Here is an 18,196-nt window from a genome sequence, read left to right as displayed (position 1 = left end):
GCTGCGTTTGTGCAATTGGGGTAATTTGACTTGGCCCAGTCTCAGTGTCTTCTGGCGCATCAGTGGTTTCAGTTCTGCTGGGCTCTTCTACAACTGGGTCAGGCATAGTGGTTTGCATCGGTTGTGTATCATCCAGTACGAGTGGTGGAGATGGTGGTGGTGGTGATCGGGTGTCTGTGTCCTGTGATCAGGTGTCTGGGTGGAAGCAGCACAGGCCTGTCTTGTTTCTGCTGCTGCTATGCTGGAGGATAAGCTAACCGGTGTTGCAAGTGCTGTGTGGCCAAATATGGTGGCACACTGCTCGTAATATTGCCACTCCATACGGGCAGCACCACTTCTATTTCTGTTGTGGTCGTGGACCTAATCGAAATTCCTTTTAAGGGCCTTTAGTTTATTGATTACCTGCTGGGAGGTACGGTAGAATCCAGAGGCTGCAAGCATCTTAGTTATGTTTTTGTACGTGATTGCATCCTTAACAGTCCCTGTCATTTGGTGGGTGATTTCAGACTCCCCTCTTATCCGTAACAGCTCCCTAACCTCATCCTCACTCCAGTTTGGCATATTCTCCAAGCACTGTAGCACTGTGAATGTAGTATAAATAAAAACACACTGTTTAAAGCGTGCTGCCTGTTTATTTCCGGGTTCAGACAGGTGACATCATGCAGTGAGACAACCTATCACCTCCTTTGTAAGATTACCGGGTTGAACATACCGGGTCTGAGGTTTTCACACTGCCAAATGAACCGGTTCCGAACCATGTAGGATCCTTCTTTTTACACGGGTAGAAATACCGGGTTGTTTGACACAGTAAATTCATAATGGCGCTTTCACACTGCACCTCAAACCGGGTTGACACGGCTAAAACTCGGCAATATACCAGGTTATTTTTGCGATGTGAAAGGGGTATAAGCCACTTTTACTGTCACTTTCACATCTTGTTCACTTTCACCTCTTTACACGACTGCTGGAATGCATCCATGTTCTGGGAAGATACAGTATTTACTAAGAGTGTTAACATGCCATGTGCTTGCAGGAAGCTCCTGAGAAACTTTCTGTGACATTAGTGAAATGCCAGTACAGTACATTGCTGTGACGTCACCTGAGATTAATGTCACAAGAATGTTTTCCCTCGACAGAAACTAATTTTTTTTTTTTTTTAAATATTTTATTGAGGCTCGACATAATGATAATCGCCTCGAACCTTACATAGGGGGCATGTACTAAGCAGTGATAAAATTGGAGAAGTGAGCCAGTGGAGAAGTTGCTCAAGGCAACCAATCAGCATTGATGTAACATTTCTAATTTGCATACTTTAAAAGTATACAGAGCAGCTGATTGGTTGCCATGGGCAACTTCTCCACTGGCTCCCTTCTCCACTTTTATCACTGCTTAGTACATGTCCCCCATACTTTCTTATCCCCTCTTATAGATAATTGGGAATGGTGTTGCGCTCAATCCGGGTGATTGGTCTGTTTATCCAATTAGTTGGTTAATAAGATCAATCACCCGGATTGAGCGCAACACCATTCCCAATTATCTATATAGTCCCATCAGGTCAGTCACCTGAAGGTGTAGCAGCTCGTCCACACAAATAGTTCCCAGTGCGCAGGTTATCACATTTCTACTGTGTATCCCCTCTTATGTCTCAGTGGGTTTTAAACCATTCATGTGGTGACATCTGCTTGGAAGGCGGAGCATAAAAAGGGGAGGGGCGGCAGCAATGAGCCACTAAAACTATCTTGGACAGGGGAATCGCAGCGCTGAATGGAGGCGGGGCTAAATTACATACATTCATCATAGCCTGATGTAGACTAAGACGGCTTTAGAATACATGTAATAATTTAGTGTTATTGAGCAGGTCATTGCAAAACTCCTGCTACAACTTACCTAAAACTGACCTGGCCCAACCTGCAGTTGTTGATTTTCCAGACCAAAATCTGAAATGTGCCCCCCATTATTGATGAGACTATTCGCTGGCTTGTAGTCTCTGGAGTTACACGTCGGACCTGCATGCAGTATGGCCCCGCTCTTCCCCCCATCGCAGCCGGCACTGGCAAGTGTGTATGCACTTACCGATGTTGGGGCCTCATCGCAGGATATGTCACATCGAGCGAACATTGGGCCTCATTCAGATCTGATCGCTGCTGTGCAATCAGATCCAAACTGTGCATGCATATGAGCCGCAATGCGCCGGCGCGTCAACCGGTTACAATGGGGATGGCCGGTCAGCGATGGGATGGTGCGAAGGATCCATTCGCTCGGGTGTTCGCAAGGTGATTGACAGGAAGAGGCCGTTTGTGGGTGGCAACTGACCGTTTTCAGCGAGTGTCCGGAAAAACGCAGGCGGGCTCAAGCGTTTGGAGGGAGGGAGTCTGACGTCAGCTCCGGCCTCGATCAGCCTCATCTCATCGCACTGGAAGAGTAAGTCCTGGGCTGCGCAGACACTGCACAAACTGATTTTTGTGCAGCTCTGCAAAACATGCGTTCGCACACTTGCCCAGCGATTTTACCTTCCCCCGTAGGCTGCGACTATCTGATCGCAGGGCAGCAAAAAACGCAGCCCAGCAATCAAATCTGAATGACCCCCATTGTTCTGATGTGTACACAGCCTAAGGGCTATGAGTAATTGCATTACAGTCCCCCACGCCACCTTGGGGCTGAAACTAGTATTTCTGTCACCCAGGGCAAGGTAGTAATTAAAGAACTTAGGAACAATGGCCCTCATTCCGAGTTGTTCGCTCGCTAGCAGATTTTAGCAGCATTGCACACGCTAGGCCGCCGCCCTGTGGGAGGGTATTTTAGCTTAGCAGAATAGCGAACGAAAGATTAGCAGAATTGCGAATAGAAAATTCTTAGCAGTTTCTGAGTAGCTCGAGACTTACTCCTACACTGCGATCAGCTCAGCTCGTTTCGTTCCTGGTTTGACGTCACAAACACGCCCTGCGTTCGGCTAGCCACTCCCCCGTTTCTCCAGACACTCCCGGGTTTTATCCTGGCACGCCTGCGTTTTTCCGCACACTCCCAGAAAACGGTCAGTTTACGCCCAGAAACACCCACTTCCTATCAATCACACTCCGATCACTTCAACGATGAAAATTCTTTGTTCGGACGTGAGTAAATCTACTAAGTTTTGTGCTAAAATACTTAGCGCATGCGCACTGCGTACCATGCGCATTTTTGCCTTAATCGCTCCCTATAGGGGTAATTCTGAGTTGATCGCAGCAGGTGGTGGGGTCACAGGCAGTGGAGCCCACCGGAATTTCCCCTATACCCGAAGACCAGTCCGACCCTGTCTTGTTACGTCCAGTCACCACTGCTATGACAAAGCCTCCAAACGCCTCCCTCTGTCACTGGCTGAGAACACGTCATGCCTACTGAGTAGACTATATGGCTGCTATTCTAAATTATGAATCAAATATTGGGAGTTACTATAATATGCACTTACCATTCTCTATATCGGACCCATAACTAGATATTTTGGTGTCGTGGCAAGAAAGAACACCCCACTCCCGAACAGTCAGGGCATGACGAGACTTCTAGTACCGAGCAGTATTACAGTCTACAGGGTGGCACTATACAGTTCAGTTTGCAGTTGGGCACCATCAGTGTACACCCGGTGGCAGGAGTTGGCACGAACCCGGGTGGGCACCCAGCATCCGCCTTCAGCCTCCCCAGAGGGACCCCTGATTATCCGCCTCTCTCCCTACATAAGGCTGCAGTGCACCCAGAGCTCTGTGCTGTACAGTAACTGGGGGATTTGAACTCCTGCAACTGGACGCACTTACCTGCACCATGAAGACCATCATGGCTGCCTACTCCAGGGTGCAGAGAGGGGCTAGAAGACTGGTTAGTATAAGCAGGGTGGCAGATAGTGAGGGTGCCAGGGGATAGAAAGATGGTGGCAGATTCTGGGGGCGGCAGATCATGTTGGTGATTGGCAAGGGAGGCAGATAATGGGGTGACTGGCAGATAGTAGTGGTGGCAGGGATAGAAGAGGGTGGCTAGCTGGTAGTGGCAGACCCTGGCCCTTAATACCTGGTACAGGAGTGCCCTGAGGGGCATTACTAATTGCTATATTTCAATTAAGGAATTGGGTGCATTTGAAATTATTACATGACTGCTACAGATAATAAGAATTTACTCACCGGTAATTCTATTTCTCGTAGTCCGTAGTGGATGCTGGGGACTCCGTAAGGACCATGGGGAATAGACGGCTCCGCAGGAGACTGGGCACATCTAAAGAAAGATTTAGGTCTATCTGGTGTGCACTGGCTCCTCCCCCTATGACCCTCCTCCAAGCCTCAGTTAGGACACTGTGCCCGGAAGAGCTGACACAATAAGGAAGAATTTTGAATCCCGGGTAAGACTCATACCAGCCACACCAATCACACCGTATAACTCGTGATAGGAACCCCGGTTAACAGTATGATAACAACGGAGCCTCTGAACAGATGGCTCGCAATAACAACCCGAATTGTGTAACAATAACTATTTACAAGTATTGCAGACAATCCGCACTTGGGATGGGCGCCCAGCATCCACTACGGACTACGAGAAATAGAATTACCGGTGAGTAAATTCTTATTTTCTCTGACGTCCTAGTGGATGCTGGGGACTCCGTAAGGACCATGGGGATTATACCAAAGCTCCCAAACGGGCGGGAGAGTGCGGACGACTCTGCAACACCGAATGAGAGAACTCCAGGTCCTCCTCAGCCAGGGTATCAAATTTGTAGAATTTTGCAAACGTGTTTGCCCCTGACCAAGTAGCTGCTCGGCAAAGTTGTAAAGCCGAGACCCCTCGGGCAGCCGCCCAAGATGAGCCCACCTTCCTTGTGGAATGGGCTTTTACAGATTTAGGCTGCGGTAGTCCCACCGCAGAATGCGCCAGCTGAATAGTGCTACAAATCCAGCGCGCGATAGTCTGCTTAGAAGCAGGAGCACCCAGTTTGTTGGGTGCATACAGGATAAACAGCGAGTCAGTTTTCCTGACTCCAGCCGTCCTGGAAACATAAATTTTCAGGGCCCTGACTATGTCCAGTAACTTGGAATCCTCCAAGTTCCTAGTTGCCGCAGGCACCACAATAGGCTGGTTCAAGTGAAAACGCTGATACCACCTTCGGGAGAAACTGAGGACGAGTCCTCAACTCTGCCCTATCCATATGGAAAATCAGATAAGGGCTTTTATAGGACAAAGCCGCCAATTCTGACACACGCCTGGCCGAAGCCAGAGCCAACAGCATGACCACTTTCCACGTGAGATATTTCAAATCCACAGCCTTAAGTGGTTCAAACCAATGTGATTTCAGGAACTCCAAAACCACATTGAGATCCCAAGGTGCCACTGGGGGCACAAAAGGAGGCTGAATATGCAGAACTCCTTTGACAAAAGTCTGAACTTCAGGCAGTGAAGCCAGTTCTTTCTGGAAGAAAATCGACAGGGCCGAAATCTGGACCTTAATGGACCCCAATTTGAGGCCCAACGTCACCCCTGCTTGCAGGAAATGCAGGAATCGACCCAGTTGAAATTCCTCCGTTGGGGCCTTCCTGGCCTCACACCAAGCAACATATTTCCGCCAAATGCGGTGATAATGTTTTGCAGTGACATCCTTCCTGGCTTTGATCAGGGTAGGGATGACTTCCTCCGGAATGCCCTTTTCTCAGTACCTTGGGAATGAGAGGCAGAGGAGGAAACACATAAACCGACTGGTACACCCACGGTGTTACTAGAGCGTCCACAGCGATCGCCTGAGGGTCCCTTGACCTGGCGCTATATCTTTTTATCTTTTTGTTGAGGCGGGACGCCATCATGTCCACCTGTGGTCTTTCCCACCGGTTTACCAGCATTTGGAAGACTTCTGGATGAAGTCCCCATTCTCCCGGGTGGAGGTCGTGCCTGCTGAGGAAGTCTGCTTCCCAGTTGTCCACTCCCGGAATGAACACTGCTGTCAGTGCTAACACATGATTTTCCGCCCATCGGAGAATCCCTGTGGCTTCTGCCATTGCCCTCCTGCTTCTTGTGCCGCCCTGTCTGTTTACATGAGCGACCGCCGTGATGTTGTCTGATTGGATCAGTACCGGCTGGTACTGAAGCAGGGGCCTTGCTTGGCTTAGGGCATTGTAAATGGCCCTTAGCTCTAGAATATTTATGTGAAGCGAAATCTCCTGATTTGACCACAGTCCTTGGAAATTTCTTCCCTGTGTGACTGCGCCCCAGCCCCGAAGGCTGGCATCCGTGGTCACCAGGACCCAGTCCTGTATTCCGAATCTGCGGCCCTCTAGTAGATGAGCCCTCTGCAGCCACCACAGCAGCGTGTCCTTGCCGACAGGGTTATCCGCTGTTGCATCTGGAGATGGGACCCGGACCATTTGTCCAACAGGTCCCACTGGAAAGTCCTTGCGTGGAACCTTCCAAATAGAATCGCTTCGTACGAAGCTACCATTTTTCCCAGGACTCGTGTGCATTGATGTACCGACACCTGTCCCGGTTTTAGGAGGTCTCTGACTAGAGATGACAACTCCTCAGCTTTTTCCACTGGAAGAAACACTTTTTTCTGGTCTGTGTCCAGAATCATTCCCAGGAACAGAAGACGTGTCGTCGGGACCAGCTGTGACTTTGGAATATTGAGAATCCAGCCGTGCTGTTGTAGCACTTCCCGAGAAAGTGCTACCCCCACTACCAACTGTTCCTTGGACCTCGCCTTTATCAGGAGATCGTCCAAGTACGGGATAATTAAAACTCCCTTCTTGCGAAGGAGTATCATCATTTCGGCCATTACCTTGGTAAAGACCCTCGGTGCCGTGGATAATCCAAACGGCAGCGTCTGGAACTGATAGTGACAGTCCTGTACCACAAATCTGAGGTACTCCTGGTGAGGAGGGTAAATGGGGACATGCAGGTACGCATCCTTGATGTCCAGGGAGACCATGTAATCCCCCTCGTCCAGGCTCGCAATAACCGCCCTGAGCGATTCCATCTTGATCTTGAACCTTTTGATATAAGTGTTCAAGGATTTTAAATTTAAGATGGGTCTCACCGAACCGTCCGGTTTCGGTACCACAAACATTGTGGAATAGTAACCCTTCCCTTGCTGAAGGAGGGGTACCTTGACAATCACTTGCTGTGAATACAGTTTTTGGATAGCCACCAACGCTGCCTCCCTGGCAGAGGGAGTTGCTGGTAAGGCAGATTTTAGAAAACGGCGGGGGGGGGGGGGGGCGTCTCGAATTCCAGCCTGTACCCCTGAGATACTACTTGAAGGGCCCAGGGATCCACCTGTGAGAGAGCCCACTGTGTGCTGAAATTTTTGAGACGGGCCCCCACCGTACCCGGATCCGCCTGTGAAGCCCCAGCGTCATGCTGTGGACTTACCGGACGCGGGGGAGGACTTTTGCTCTTGGGAACTGGCTGTTTGCTGCTGCTTTTTCCCTCTACCTTTGCCTCTCGGCAGAAAGGATGCGCCTCGAGCCCTCTTGTGTTTATGGGGCCGAAAGGACTGTACTTGATAATACGGTGCCTTCTTTTGCTGTGGGGTAGCCTGTGGCAAAAATGTCGATTTCCCAGCCGTAGCTGTGGAAACGAGGTCTGAAAGACCATCCCCAAACAGTTCCACCCCCTTATAAGGCAAAACTTCCATGTGCCTTTTTGAATCGGCATCACCTGACCACTGCCGAGTCCATAACCCCCTTCTGGCGGCAATGGACATTGCGCTTATTTTTGATGCCAGCCGGCAAATATCCCTCTGTGCATCACGCATGTATAAGACAGCGTCCTTTATATGCTCTACTGTCAACAAAATAGTGTCCCTATCCAGGGTATCAATATTATCCGACAGGGAATCTGACCACGCAGCAGCAGCACTGCACATCCATGCTGATGCAATCGCTGGTCGCAATATAATGCCCGTGTGTGTATATATAGCTTTTAGGGTAGCCTCCTGCTTTCTATCAGCAGGATCCTTTAGGGCGGCCGTATCCGGAGACGGTAGTGCCACCTGTTTTGATAAACGTGTAAGCGCTTTATCTACCCTAGGGGACGTTTCCCAACGTGACCTATCCTCTGGCGGGAAAGGGTACGCTGCCAATAACCGTTTAGAAATTATCAATTTCTTATCGGGGGAAGTCCAGGCTTCCTCACACACCTCATTTAATTCCTCAGATGCAGGAAAAACTACTGGTAGTTTTTTCTCACCGAACATAATACCCTTTTTTGTGGTACCTGGGGTACTATCAGAAATGTGTAATACATTTTTCATTGCCTCAATCATGTAACGGGTGGACCTATTGGAGGGTACACTAGTCTCATCGTCGTCGACACTGGAGTCGGTATCCGTGTCGACATCTGTGTCTGCCATCTGAGGTAGCGGGCGTTTTAAAGCCCCTGATGACATTTGAGACGCTGGAACAGTCACAAGCTGAGTAGCCGGCTGTCCTATGTCGTCAAACCTTTTATGTAAGGAGCTGACACTGTCACGTAATTCCTTCCATAAGTCCATCCACACAGGTGTCGACCCCTCAGGGGGTGACAACACATCTACAGGCATTTGCTTTGCCTCCACATCATTTTCCTCATCATACATGTCGACACAGCGGTACCGACACACAGCACACACACAGGGAATGCTCTGACAGAGGACAGGACCCCACAAAGCCCTTTGGGGAGACAGAGGGAGAGTATGCCAGCACACACCAGAGCGCTATATACCACAGGGATATCACCTATAAAGAGTGTTTTCCCTTATAGCTGCATATATATATTATACTGCGCCTAAATTTGTGCCCCCCCCCCTCTCTTTTTTACCCTTTCTATAGTGCAGGACTGCAGGGGAGAGCCAGGGAGCGATTCTTCCAGCGGAGCTGTGAGGGAAAATGGCGCCAGTGTGCTGAGGGAGATGGCTCCGCCCCTTTTTCGGCGGGCTTTCTCCCGCTTTTTGTGTTATTCTGGCAGGGGTAATTTACACCTATATAGCCTCTGGGGCTATATATGGTGTCAGTTTTGCCAGCCAAGGTGTTAATATTGCTGCTCAGGGCGCCCCCCCCAGCGCCCTGCACCCATCAGTGACCGAAGTGTGTGGTGTGCATGAGGAGCAATGGCGCACAGCTGCAGTGCTGTGAGCTACCTTGGAGAAGACAGAAGTCTTCAGCCGCCGATTTTCCGGACCTTCTTGCTTCTGGCTCTGTAAGGGGGACGGCGGCGCGGCTCCGGGAACGGACGACGAGGTCGGGTCCTGTGTGCGATCCCTCTGGAGCTAATGGTGTCCAGTAGCCTAAGAAGCCCAAGCTACCACCACTTAGGTAGGTTCGCTTCTTCTCCCCTTAGTCCCTCGCTGCAGTGAGCCTGTTGCCAGCAGGTCTCACTGTAAAATAAAAAACCTAAACTATACTTTCTTTCTAGGAGCTCAGGAGAGCCCCTAGTGTGCATCCAGCTCGGCCGGGCACAGAAATCTAACTGAGGCTTGGAGGAGGGTCATAGGGGGAGGAGCCAGTGCACACCAGATAGACCTAAATCTTTCTTTAGATGTGCCCAGTCTCCTGCGGAGCCGTCTATTCCCCATGGTCCTTACAGAGTCCCCAGCATCCACTAGGACGTCAGAGAAATATCCCTGAGGACCAGAAGGACTCACTGACAGAGTGACCGTCACACTAACTGCAGAATGAACCCAAGTAACGTCTCCTCGCTCAGCAGAGTTGGCACTGTGCCTGGTGGTGGTAGGCGTTTCAGGGATACAAAGATCTCTCCCCACTGTCCACCTATCCCACCTCACATGGAGCGAACCCCCTGAGCTGCTCCCTAGCGACAGACATCCGGTTACTTGTGCTGCGGAGGGCCGCCAGTGCCTGTGCTGCAGCACTCTCCGCACCATCTTGGTTATGGCCCTGGTCTTTATAATACCCTTTCTCCAGCCTCTATAACAACTTTATTTTCTGATAATGCCCCTGGTATTTGTTTTCTTCAACCCAACACCAGCTCTTCCCCTCCTTGTGTCTCATTATCGTTTCCTGCTATCCCGCTGACTGCATTCCCTTGTGGACAATCTCATTAAGTCGGTTCTCGTTTTCAAACTTCATAATAACGCAGCGGTAAAAGCAAGTCGGTTATCTTGCAAATCTATTATATCTGTACTTGTGGTCAAAGGGGCACAACTGGGTGATAGTGGGGGTTTTGCACTCAGGCTAAGCTTGGCGACAGCATGTTATTGGAGGCTATACAGGGCTATATGTGTACATATGCCTGCTTTCAGAGAGGTCTTTTGCATGAAAATAGGACTAGAGCAAGTGTGCAGTTATGACGGCGGCTATGCACTTAACGACGGCAGCTATGCAGACAAAGTGTATAGATGGGGATGGACCAGCTGCGCAGTTGCGTACAACTTAGTAGAAAAGCAAATATGCACTTTTAGTTCCATGCAAGCAATGCGGGAAAAACCACGGTCAGGTCACCCATTTTTCTTATGGTTTCCTAGCAGGGCCATCATAACATCAGTGTAGGCCCCTGGGCAAAGCAATGCACTGGGGCCCCTACCCACTCTCCAGCCGTAAGGGTGGGGGGAGCTATCAGTGGCAGCTTTGATCTTCCTTGGGCAGGTGGTGGTGGGGGGGGGTTCTATCTTCCTCTCAGCATGTAGGATCTGGAGCATTCATTTCTGCTAAATCTACTGCACCGATGGTGGGAGATGAGGTGGGAAAGAGAACACTAAACTGTAGAGGGGGCATTGTGCTGAATGAAGGGGCCCTGGTATAAGACTTGCAGGGTGGTAGGAGGTGTTTAATATGAAGGGGAGGAGTGGATAATGGAGCGGGCTTAATAGTCATCATTTTCCGGTGGGATGGCAGCTTGCTTGACTGCTGATAACTCCAGTTCCTGAAAATAGAATTTTTAGCTTTCATAGGGTTAAAAAAAAAACTAGAGAGTCCCACCTTTCAGGAGGTACTGGGGACTTAAGGATCAGAGTTCAGGAGTCAGAGCAATCCCCCAATGGAAATATAAAACTGCATACCAGGCGTGTGGAGTTGGAGCAGGGAGCAGCTGCTGGAAGGATGATATCTCTGGTTCTGGGCATAGTAGAGACAAGCTAACAGTATCCATAGAAAGGGGAGAGTCCTAGCTTTTGGTGTATACCCTCAGAAAAACTCTAGGTCAGTCAGAACCCAAGATATCTGGCTAACAGGCTCAGATGGGGACCACTGCTTTGAAGTCAGATATCTCAGGTTCCCCATGGCTGATTTTCAAAAATCTGGTACCCCAGGAAAAAGGGTCCCTCAGCTATCAGCCTAGGGCCCTTATACTCCTGGGGCACTTGGGCAACTGCCCATTGAGCCCATACGAAAAGACGGCCCTGATCATGGTGGACTTGCGTTCAGCTATGCAACAGGAATATTATCAAACATTGGTTAGTCTTCCATTTCCATTGAAAGTACATACAGAAACTTGAAGGTTATGATTGGTACAATTTTAAGATACATTCCGTGTCCCCATGGTAATTATAGAAATAATACCATTACAACAAGTACCTAAAATGATCTTTGATTTATTCAGAATTTTTCTCTCCAGTTAGTAAAAGAAAGATGTGCCTCTTTTTTATACATATATACAAATTTAGATATAAAAATAGACAACACATTGTAAAGAGGAAGAAAAAAAAAGGAAAAAAAAAAAAGAAGACATTGCATTGTTTAGAATCCCGCTATATTGTGTTTGCACACACACTTGTGATATGCTGCTCAATTGTCTGAAATGTAAGTGCACAAATCATTGCTGGGTTACCCTTTGCTGCCAGGAGGCTCTCATCCTGAAAGGTTTCATGATGGAATTGGCATTTAACGCAAATCATCTTATTCTTTCTCTACGGTTTACGCTGGAAAGGAGGTATGAGGCATGAGCACTGGCTGCATGCAAACAACTCTATCCAGTTTTACTAGGTTCCAGGTTGTGTTGATTCTGGGACGCATGCAGCCTTAGCAATAAAGAAGGGAGACGGGTCTGTTGTTTCTGAACCAGTGTTTAAAGTTTTGGAGACACTATGGGCAACCCTAGAATTTCTTTCAAGTTTACAATTTCTACTGAAGTACTACGGTGCACAGAATAAAGTGATACATTAATCCTTCATCGTGGAACTTGAAGCGTGAGGACACATCATGTATTGCCCTCTGCAGACTCTACCTTCCACAGCATTCCCGTGGAAAAGTGATGACCACCAGAACCGCTTGGTGACCTATATGGCTTAGCAAGCCTCGCCTTCTCCTGCAGAGTAGTAACTCCTGGGACTAGAAGGGATCACACATTAAAGGGAAGGTTACAATGCTGCCCGGCTGTAGGAGTAACGAGATTACCTTACTGCAAGCTCAAAGGTAGATCTTGCAGCTGTGCTAGGAAGTGTTTAAGGACGTCCTTCTGTAAATCTTTGGCTGTCCATAAGATACCTTGATTTGTAGAACTAATTAATGGTCAGACATTCCCAGTATGTGTTACAGCCCTCCTTGGATTCCAGTAGCCTTACTGTTCCTTCGTGGTGGGGTTTCCGGTGTTAAGTTAAGAGGATTATTGACTTTCGATGTTCCAGGAGTACTGTTTCCTTTACTCAGCGGTGAACTAATTGGTGATGATGTGTTTATTGGGCCAAAGTCTGAAATTCCAGATGTCCGTAATATGGAAGTCTGAAGGGGGCTGGTAGCGGGGAGACCTGGAAAAACACAAAAATAACAGTGATGCAAAAACCCTAATATTTGCTTATCCAGTACTGCATTCCCATTGCAAAGGTTTGTTACGTTTCAACTGCTTGGTCATTATTACCTTTTGATACATTGTATCCATATGCTGCATATGCGGCTGCGGATGCTGCAGCAGCTCCCGCCATTGCTCCAGCGATTGCTGCGGCACTGCCAGCAGTGGATTTGCGGCTTCGGGATTTACTCCCCTTTGAGCCGTTCCCACCAGCTTTTGCACGCCCTCTGTTGCGATTCGAGTTTGACCGTCCAGTACCCTGTGTTTCCTGACTGGAAATTCCTGATTTACGGAAAGAAAATGATCAAGAAAAGCTAGATGAAGAACTTCACTCTTATACAGTAGTGATATTTGTAAGAGTGATACAGTACGTGCGTCGTAAGTCCCAATTCACTCTAAACTAGTTCTCCCATCCACTTATAGTTGGTGAGCTTAATACAATTCATAACAGTCTACAAACAGAACAAAAATCAGCTATTCTCAGAAAAATATTAGAAATACAATTTAGAAGAATATATTAAACACAATCTGCACCCTTTAGTGTCTATCACTTATTAAACTTATTAAAAAAAAACACATCAACCCCACCCTCACTTGTGCAGTCACTAGTCAAGTGCCACTCGCGATCCCCACTCATCGCTGGGCATATGGAATAGGGTCCGAGTTTGCCAGTCAAGCAGGATGCCAGCCGATCTCGGATGTTTTTTTTTTAAAGGGGCAATCATTTACAGGCAAAACTATGTATTGTAAGTGATTGCCCCTTTACAAAACCATCCAACATCGGCCGGCATCCCGCATCTCTGGCCAACTCGGACCCTATTACATATGCCCTCCATATCTTAAACAACCATCAGATGCCCTTCATAAAATTGTAATTTTCATCCATTATATATCCGGTCTGATTTTCATATTTCAGGACTTGTTTTAAGTTAAACTGAAGCCTTGTTTCTTTTAACTGTGTATACTATATCTTTGTGTATTCAACATGAAAAACTGTGATTAACAGGATTGTTCACTATCCGTTACTGAAAATCAGCCACATCATTGGCTAACACACACTTTGGGGTCGATTCAATTCAGCGACAGTTGAATAGCGCCGGGAGTTAGCTCCCGGCACTATTCAATACAGCGCCAAGTGACACCAATTGTCGGGAATTCTTCTCTCACCCCCGTGGGATGAGAGGGGAAATCCGACAAAAGTGCTGCCGCGCGGCCGGCGCGAGGCTGATTCTGTCGGGAATCAGCATCGCGGCGGGGAGTTAAGTCGGAGAATGCCCGTTCTTCCGACAACTCAACCTGTTAAGTTGGCGAGAACGGGCCTTCGCCGACTTAACTTGAGCTGAATTGAATAGCGACGGGAGCTAATTCCCGGCGCTATTCAACTGTCGCTGAATTGAATCGACCCCTTTGTATTTTGCATATTGTATTGTATTATTGTATTGTATTACATTCCATGTATTTCTTTAGTATATGTGTACATGTTCGATATTATGCGACTTATAATAGTGTCACTTTGCGACCAGCTGGGAGAATGATGGTTTTTAATGTATACCAATAAAAAAATTATATTTTAGAATTTAAATATAAGAAGAGTGTCCCAGCAAGAGAGTCTTCTTCTCCTCTTCATAAAATCACATGAACATCTCAAAATGATAAAAGTTTATTGTATAGTAAAACATCAGTGACTGTATAAACCAACCATTAAGCGTGTCGGAGACAGAGCCAGAGATAGACGCTGGGGAGTTTGTTCCTCTGGACTGCTGAGCGGAGGAGGAAGGGTCGTCCACGATGACCAACATATCGTTACTGCTCTCATCCAATGCGATGGATCCTGCGTGGAGCTCACTGCTGATGGAGATCTGGTCAACAAAGGACAACATCAATTTTTGAGGGGCTTCAACATAAGCAACAGGTACACGCTGCGCAATGGCCTGAAATCTGGTCTATTTATGAGGGATCCAGTTAGGATCCCAATGGCTGGGATCTTGGGAGTCGAGAAACCACCGCTGGAATCCAGACACTGCTTGGAATGCTTGTGCCGCCGGCTGCAGGGGAGGGTTAGGGTTGGGCTGCTGGGAGGAGGGGGGGGGGCTTAAGTTTAGGCTGCCGGGAGGGTTGGTTAGGGTAAGACACCGGGTGGGAAGGGTTAGGTTTAGGCTGCTGGAAGGGGGGGGAGGGGGGTAGGTTTAGGCTGCTGGAAGGGGTAGGTTTAGGCACCACCAGGGAGGGTTAGGCTGCGGGAAGAACGGGTTAGGGGGCCATTGGAGGAAGGTAAGTATACTTACCGTCACCCTGTCGGGATATTGCGGTCAGTATTCCACCGGCATCTCAAACCCAAACTATTTATGACTGTGATTAGCAGTACAAACACATACAATTTTTCCCCCAATAAAAAACTTTAAATTTTCAGAGATCTACATTCATTTGCATACTGTATATCTACTCACAAAACCAAATGATACAAAAAAGCCAAAAAAGCAGTTACTTTCCTGATGTCAGTGAGGCAGATATTAGAGGGTATACTTACTGAAGGTCAATTTCCAGCAATTAAAATCAATCTAAATAGATGTTTGGTTTCCAGGGCTAAAACACACATTTACTAACATTTCAAAATGAATATAAAAATGATCTGTTAATAAATGTGTGTTTCAGCCTCTGAGCCCCAACATCGATTGAGATCAATTTTCATTGATTTGAAATTAATAAAAATCGATGAAAACGGACCTTTCGTAACTAAACTCCTTGGTGCGATAATCCGATATAATGAAAAAGGCTGTAGTAGCAGTTTATGGAGAATAGTCATTTGTGATTGATTGGGGGGGGGGGGGATCAGCTGGTAATTAAATGTGGATCAGTATATTTTAGCAATTTTTTTTTTTTTTTTAAATACAGGTTGAGTATCCCATATCCAAAATGCTTCGGACCAGAAGTATTTTGGATATCGGATTTCTCCGTATTTTGGAATAATTGCATATCATAATGAGATATCAAGGTGATGGGACCTAAGTCTAAGCACAGAATGCATTTGTGTTTCATATACACCTTATACACACAGCCTGAAGGTCATTTTAGCCAATATTTTAAAGAACTTTGTGCATTAAACAAAGTGTGTGTACATTCACACAATTCATTTATGTTTCATATACACCTTATACACACAGCCTGAAGGTCATTTAATACAATATGTTTAATAACTTTGTGTTTTAAACAAAGTGTGTGTACATCGAGCCATCAGAAAACAAAGGATTTTTATCTCAGTCTCACTTAAATAATTCCGTATTTCAGAATATTCCGTATTTCTGAATATTTGGATATGGGATACTCAACCTGTAACAGTATTGGTTATTTTATATATGCAAAGTATATGTTGAATGTTAACAAACATTGGCCGGTGACCGTTCCTAATATGCCAATACTTTGCCTAATCCTCTTCACACGACTGAAAAGTACACGTTACGACGCAGAGAAGGGTATCCTCACCTCACTGAAGGGACTGGGCATTGCAGAGTCCACACTGATAAAGGAGTCGTCTCCATCTGCAGACAGGTTGGAGTTATCAGCAGAAGGCACGAAAGGGATAACGAGGTTTACACCATCCTTCTTCCTCTTTCCATCCACCTCATCTTCTTTCTTCTTCTGCAACAGACAGACACGTGTGTTGCAGTATAACAACAACTTTGAACCAGATTGTGAAATATGGATGAGGGTTAACATCCTGGAATTCTCATTATACTTTATTAACGACATATAATCTCAACATATCGCACAGCTCTTTACTGAAAGCTCTAGTCATTCAAACTATAGGGGTACTTTGCTTATATCACTTAGCTAGGGAAACACATAATAAAGGCTTGGTAAGATAGTTGCATAGGTCTGTCCTACATATAGAGCCTGATTTCTATGTACAGCTTTATTTATTAACATTAATGGAATTTATACAACTGTCTGATTGGCAAAATTAGCCAATGGAAGACGTTTTACACCAATACTGAATGCCACAAAAGCAGCTGAGAAGCGGATTTGGGGTAGAATGATGTGGTTACAACAACTGTATGAGAGTAACCAATAGAAAATAACCTTTTCTGCATATTTTTCTCTTTTCCGTTTGCGCTCTTTCACTTTGTTCGTCTCTTCTTGCTGTCGCTTCTCCTCTTGCCTCAGGCGTACTACAATAAAACAACAACAGAACAGGTCTTGAGAAGATCATGACTATCAACACAACAGCTCTAGAAGGAGCTTTTGGCAGTGCTCTACTGAAGATCAGCTAAAACTCAAATGCCTTAATCGGTATTACATCACAAACATTGGACAGCTTTAGCAAGTCTGCTATCACTTACATTTCTTTTCTAGTTCCTCATCATCCAGAAGCAAACCGACCACCTCTTTTGGTTTCAGGGTGTCTGGTTTAAAGTTTCCTCCAGAGATCACTACTCGTTGGATCTGTAAAATGAGAACGTTTAGAAGGGATCATGAAATAAAACAGCAATATTGTAGAATTAATTATTCATGTTAAAAGATGGAATTTCATATAAAAGTCATTCCAAACTTTAACAACTGAGGATTCTTATCGGAAACTGAGCATCTCCTTTCTGATGGCACCTGTAAATACGTCCCATACATTTCTTCAGATTGGTGTGATTGGTTTGTTTTTAGTAGCTGTAAGCCCCATGGGGCGCTTCCTTTGGGCAGTTTGGACCTTTTGCTCTGACAGTCTTAGGGCCTTCACTCTATTCCACTACTGTACACTGGGAACTCAGATTTGGGCTCCTTCTTCTTTCCACCCCCCTCCCCTTATCCTTCTGCTTTCCTCTCCCTTTCGGTCTCTTCTTACACTATAACCTCTGGGCAGTTTTGTGTACTCCCTTCTGCATCATTTCCCATGGAATTTTTGTTTACCTCAGGGTGGGTACACATCAGAAAGACGGGCAACTGGGTCAATGGTCAGGGCGATTTCCCGGACCATTCCCGATTGTCCATGCTCATATGCCTGATATAATTAACGACAGGATGATACCTCGTTCCGTCCTTCATTAATATGTACCGGGTTGCATGAGTTATCCTCCGATTGGCCGTGCAGCACGCCCGACCGGAAGAGAGCGCATGCAACCCGCGGGAGCAAGCAATTGTGGGTACACACTGCACGATGTACAATATTTGTCGTGCAGATATGGCAAATCGTCCTGACATTGTGCTAGTGCGTACCCACCCTTACTCTATTGTCTATTTTTTGTATTGTAATTGCTCTTTCATATTTTCGTGTAGCTCTTTCTGTGGTTTTGTCTGTCGCTAATGGTATGGCCTATGCTCCTACACATACTTATGTGTCTTTTACTTTGAGCATCAAAAAAAGAAATAAAAGTTTAAAAAAAGAAAAGAAAAGGAGTGTTATGGTAGACTTACCATGGTTAACACTCTTTCTGCGAGGTACATTGGGTTTCACAGGGAAACATCGGGGTGTAGAGTGGATCTTGAACCA

At 46.7% G+C, this 18,196-nt stretch overlaps 1 protein-coding gene across 1 annotated transcript in view; it reads right to left on the bottom strand.

Moving 5' to 3' along the window:
- Positions 1-11,507: 11,507 nt before the first annotated feature.
- Positions 11,508-18,196, bottom strand: part of INO80 (INO80 complex ATPase subunit) — a 197,428-nt gene continuing 190,739 nt past the window's right edge. The window contains exons 31-36 of the mRNA XM_063947351.1: positions 17,058-17,160; positions 16,798-16,886; positions 16,201-16,356; positions 14,420-14,579; positions 12,790-13,002; positions 11,508-12,679 (exon numbers count right to left, since the gene is read on the bottom strand). Of these exons, the coding sequence (XP_063803421.1) occupies positions 12,465-12,679; positions 12,790-13,002; positions 14,420-14,579; positions 16,201-16,356; positions 16,798-16,886; positions 17,058-17,160 (936 nt within the window). The 3' untranslated portion in view covers positions 11,508-12,464. The remainder of the gene's footprint in view (positions 12,680-12,789; positions 13,003-14,419; positions 14,580-16,200; positions 16,357-16,797; positions 16,887-17,057; positions 17,161-18,196) is intronic.

This window comes from Pseudophryne corroboree, chromosome 12 (assembly GCF_028390025.1).
Source record: "Pseudophryne corroboree isolate aPseCor3 chromosome 12, aPseCor3.hap2, whole genome shotgun sequence".
NCBI classification, from domain to species: Eukaryota; Metazoa; Chordata; class Amphibia; order Anura; family Myobatrachidae; genus Pseudophryne; species Pseudophryne corroboree.
Note: the sequence above shows the minus strand (reverse complement) of the source record. Positions and strands in the feature narration are given on the sequence as shown.